Genomic DNA, 3,202 nt, shown 5'->3' with positions numbered 1-3,202 from the left:
TGTTGGAGCCCCAGTTTATACAGGTCGGATATGTAGACTCCATACAGTTTCAGGGATTCAACAGCAAAGAACCAAATGCAAGGATGCAACCTCGGGCTGCTTGGATGGAGCAGGAGCCACCTGAATATTGGGAGAAAGAGACAGCAAAAGCCCTTGACTTGGCACTGTCAGGGAGACAAATTCTTAAGTANATGATGAATGAAAATAAAAAGAAGAAGAATGGTAAGTGATCTGAGGACTAGGGTCATAATTCCTCAGATCCCTCACAGTCTGGCCCAATAAGTTCCACTCTAGGTCCCCAAGTCAGAGATACAGCCATAGTCATAGGGACCTGTTGATTTTAGACCCCAGAGAACTACAGGCTGTTACCTGGATAGGGGTATCGTTGGGGAAAAATAACTGAGATGGGAGAGAAGCCTCATAGTGATCATAGGCTGAATGGGGATGGGGCAGAATATCACACCCTGCAGGAAGTTTATGGCTGCAATGTGGCAAATGATGGGAGCTTCCTTGGTGGTCACTACCGGCTCACCTACTATGGCTATGATTCCTTAACCCTGAATGAAGATCTGAACTCTTGGACTGCAGAAGGTAAAATAGGTGAAGAATTCAAGAAACACCAGGAGCAAGGAGGCATGACAGACAGTTGGAGGACTTACCTGCTAGGGGAGTGTGTGGAAAGCCTTCTTAGATGCCTGGACATTGGAAAAGAGACCTTGCTGCACTCTGGTAAGAGACACCCTTACAAACCTCTTCNGTTTTCTGAGATTGTAGCTCCTGTCTCCCTGAGGCCTCCTCCTCAGCAGGGAGCAGCTGGAATGCTTACACTGTCTTGTATCAAAGGGGAAAGAGAGCTCCTCCTTGTCCTGACTCAACATGAGTGAGGAACTCTCCAGAGTATTCACCCTTCTCCCAGGACAGTTCAGTGTATCCATAAAACAGCAGTTCCCTTCCATTTGCATTGTACATCATGGCCTCTCTCAGGCCTAATCACTGTTCTTGCACAATGGCATTGAGTGTCTGACTCTAGGGTTGCTGATTCCCTAGACCCCTCCACAGTCAGAACCAGAAGTCTATTTATTTAGAGGGAGGCCCACAGTGTCCTGCCCTGTGATGGCACATGGTTACTGTAAAATATTCCAAGGAATATATCATCCAGTTCTAGAGTTTAGGACGATGGGTGGATTTGGCTCCCTCCCTCATCCAAGTCTCCCATCCTTTCTAGGGATGGTGCCATGAGATGAGCACTGCTCAGGTCCAATGAGGAGTGCAAAATACCTGAATTTTCCAAATGTTCCCCTCAGATGCCCCCCGAACACATGTGACCCGCCATGTAAGACCTGAAGGTAAGGTCACCCTGAGGTGCTGGGCCCTGGGCTTTTACCCAGCTGATATCACCCTGACCTGGAAAATGGATGGGAAAAACCACACCCAGGACATGGAGCTGCCAGACACCAGACCTGCAGGGGATGGAACCTTACAGATGTGGGCAGCTGTGGTGGTTCCTTCTGGAGAAGAGCTGAGATACACATGTCAAGTGTGCCATGAAGGGTTACCTGAGCCTCTCACTCTGAAATGGGGTAAGAAGTGGGTGTGAGCAAACACTCTGCTGTCAAAAAATATATGAGCTCTTTGAAAACAAGAGCAGGATCAGGGTTTAGAGCTAGGGTCAGACTCCTTACTCTCCCTTCTTTTCCATCCTCAGAGCCTCCACAAACCATCCCCATCATAGCAGTTCTCATCAGCCTGGTTCTTGGAGCTTTGGTGGTGGGAACTGTGGTGATTTTTCTGATATGGAAGAAATAAAGGTAAGAAAAGGGCAGTGTCTGAATACTTGTCTTTCTACAGATCTGTAGACCAAGTTATAAAAGTTCCCAGCCTCATTAGAAGAAAGATATATCCACACAGGAACTGGGACTTTTGTGCTGACTTTAAATCTCTCATAAAGCATAAAGGAAATATAGATAGATCCACTACCCTCTTGATAGGGGATGAAGACCAAATTCTGAATCCCCACAGACAGAGAGATGTCAAAAAGAAGGGCCCAGCTGAGAACAGACCTACAGAAAGCCTGTCCTGTTTACTAGCTATCTTCCATTCTGTTGTCTCCTCTGTCCCCTGCTCTGTAGTTAGAAACTTCCCTGGGGTTTGACCAGGAGATTTTTCTACTCCCACAACCTTAGTGCTTCCACAGTCTCTCACTGGCTGTGTTTTTCCCACAGGTGGGAAAGAGGAATCTATATTTCAGCTGTTAGTAATTAAGTCTGAGTTGGTTCCTGAGACCTTTGTAACTGGGAAGAGAAGTGCACGTTGTGGGTGCTCACACATTGCTTTTCTCTGGGCCCTATTGCTGTCGGACCTTAACAGGTCTTATGCTATACTGACATTGGAACGGACAGTATCCAGAGATCTGGTGTATCTCTCCCAGTAAGATAAGAAGTACTCAAAGAACCTATTCCTGACCTGTGTGACTTTCTGGACTGAAACTTTTGTTAACATGGATGTCTGTTTGGTATGATGATTTAACAATCTCCAATCAGAATTTGTACTTCATTATTTCCTTCTATAGTGTGAGATATATACCTTGTGTGACTTTTCTTTTACTGGCTAGCATCTGTGTCCAGGTCTCTGACTCCTGTAAAGACAACATAAGGAATTGAGTTCAGCCTAGTCTTCAGCATGACTCCCCTGCACACTGACCTGTGTCTTCTCCAGTCATCTCACCTGATCCAGGAGAGGCAGGCCTGGAAATCCTCCATCAGAGACTGACCTTTAGTTTCCAGTGAGTTGTAAATTCATTTAGTTGTAAATTTATTCTTCCTACTTCAATATTAAGATTTTGCTCATATTTTTGTGAATTCTTCTCATGGATTATTTAATGAGTAAACCAGATCAAAGTATGATGAATAAAATGGTAACTCTGTCTTGAGATGTTGAAATCCATTATTTTGGTCTTCTCTGTCTTTTTCTAGGTGTCTTTCTTTGCATTCAACCTCATACCGAAATTGTTTAATTTCTCTTTCTAATAAACTTGAACAATGATTCATACTTGTTGCCTTTAATTTTTTTCTTTCCGTGTCAAAACACTCATCTTCACTTAAGTAGAGGTTTCTTGTAAATGACACTTTTATTTCCTCAGATGATAAGATAAGATGACAGCTGGACACAAGCTGGGGGAATATATGGCTAGTCTGAGCCCAGA

General features: G+C 44.5%; 1 protein-coding gene across 1 annotated transcript; it reads left to right on the top strand.

Annotated features, from left to right (window-relative positions):
• Positions 1–5: 5 nt before the first annotated feature.
• On the top strand, positions 6–1,806 carry LOC110314822 (H-2 class I histocompatibility antigen, D-37 alpha chain-like; the record flags this gene model as incomplete). The annotated part of the gene is made up of 4 exons (XM_021189039.1): positions 6–222; positions 454–729; positions 1,305–1,580; positions 1,706–1,806. Coding segments are annotated over 4 exons (870 nt in total), but the record flags the coding sequence as incomplete, so codon positions are not given.
• Positions 1,807–3,202: the final 1,396 nt, after the last annotated feature.

The sequence above is a fragment of the Mus pahari genome, unplaced genomic scaffold, assembly GCF_900095145.1.
Source record: "Mus pahari unplaced genomic scaffold, PAHARI_EIJ_v1.1 scaffold_15331_1, whole genome shotgun sequence".
NCBI lineage: Eukaryota > Metazoa > Chordata > Mammalia > Rodentia > Muridae > Mus > Mus pahari.
The sequence above is the reverse complement of the archived record's forward strand: the minus strand, read 5'-3'. Positions and strand labels throughout refer to the sequence as shown.